Genomic DNA, 1,075 nt, shown 5'->3' on the forward strand with positions numbered 1-1,075 from the left:
CATTGCTCCTAGCAGGGCTGCCGGCAGGTGCCAGCACCTCATGTTCGCCTGCGGTACCGACAGGCGCGCCGCTGGCCGCGGGTGCCAGCATTTCCTGCACGGTGAGCTTCACGCCCACCACGCAGGGCAGCCTGACAGCCACCGTGACGGCGGTCAGTGGAACCACGGACCCGGAGCCGGCCAACAATTCGCGTGACCAGGAGTTGGTGGTTGCTGCCGCATTGACGCCGCAGCCGGTCCCCGCCACCGGGGTGCCTGCCCTGGTGCTGATGGGCCTTGCCGTCATGCTGGCCGGTATGGGGATGCAGCGGCGCCGGGCACGGCGCTGAACATGGACGCGGCAGGCGCCCCGGCAGCGGGGCCGGCACCGCCCTGATGGAATGCCAGTCCGCGCGACTGGCATTTTGCATTTCGGGCCATCAGGTACCGACTGATGCATGCGGTCTGCGGCTCTCCGGCCTGGGCCTTTGGGGGCAAGGCAGCCGCAGTATCGGGCGGATGCCTATAATCGAAAGTTTTGCATCTTCTCTCGTATAAGCATTAGCGCCATGCCTATTTATGCATACAAGTGTGGCTCCTGCGGTCATGCCAAGGACGTGCTGCGGAAAATCTCGGATGCTCCGCTGACGACCTGCCCGGCCTGTGGTGCCGAGGCCTTTTCCAAGCAGCTGACGGCTGCCGGCTTCCAGCTCAAGGGCTCGGGCTGGTACGCGACCGACTTCAAGAACAGCGGCAGCAAGAGCGCCGCCACGCCGGCTCCAGCGGCCGACACCCAGGCCTCGGATACATCTGCCGCACCTGCGGCAACTGCGCCTGCGCCTGCTGCGGCCCCCGCATCTGCTCCCGCACCCTCCACGGGCCATTAATCAAGGCTTGCATTTCTCATGTCCGCTCTGCGCAAATGGCTGTTCGCCGGCCTGCTGGTGATTGTTCCTCTGGTGATCACGCTGGGCGTGCTCAACTGGATCATCGGCACGCTGGACCAGACGCTGGCCATCCTGCCCGAGGCCTGGCATCCGGACCGGCTGCTGGGTTTCACATTCCCGGCTTCGGCGTGGTGCTCACGCTGCTGATC

General features: G+C 65.7%; 2 protein-coding genes across 2 annotated transcripts; one reads left to right on the plus strand and one right to left on the minus strand.

The window, feature by feature from the left end:
- Positions 1 to 38: 38 nt before the first annotated feature.
- On the minus strand, positions 39 to 410 carry NAEGRDRAFT_77139 (uncharacterized protein; the record flags this gene model as incomplete). The annotated part of the gene is made up of 1 exon (XM_002667905.1): positions 39 to 410. The coding sequence occupies one exon, from the start codon at positions 408 to 410 to the stop codon at positions 39 to 41; it is 372 nt and encodes a 123-aa protein (XP_002667951.1).
- A 138-nt stretch (positions 411 to 548) lies between these two features.
- Positions 549 to 866, plus strand: NAEGRDRAFT_55039 (uncharacterized protein; the record flags this gene model as incomplete). The annotated part of the gene is made up of 1 exon (XM_002667904.1): positions 549 to 866. One exon carries the CDS (start codon positions 549 to 551, stop codon positions 864 to 866), a length of 318 nt encoding a protein of 105 aa, XP_002667950.1.
- Between the last annotated feature and the right edge of the window lie 209 nt (positions 867 to 1,075).

Source organism: Naegleria gruberi, assembly GCF_000004985.1.
Source record: "Naegleria gruberi genomic scaffold NAEGRscaffold_1531, whole genome shotgun sequence".
NCBI lineage: Eukaryota > Heterolobosea > Eutetramitea > Acrasida > Naegleriidae > Naegleria > Naegleria gruberi.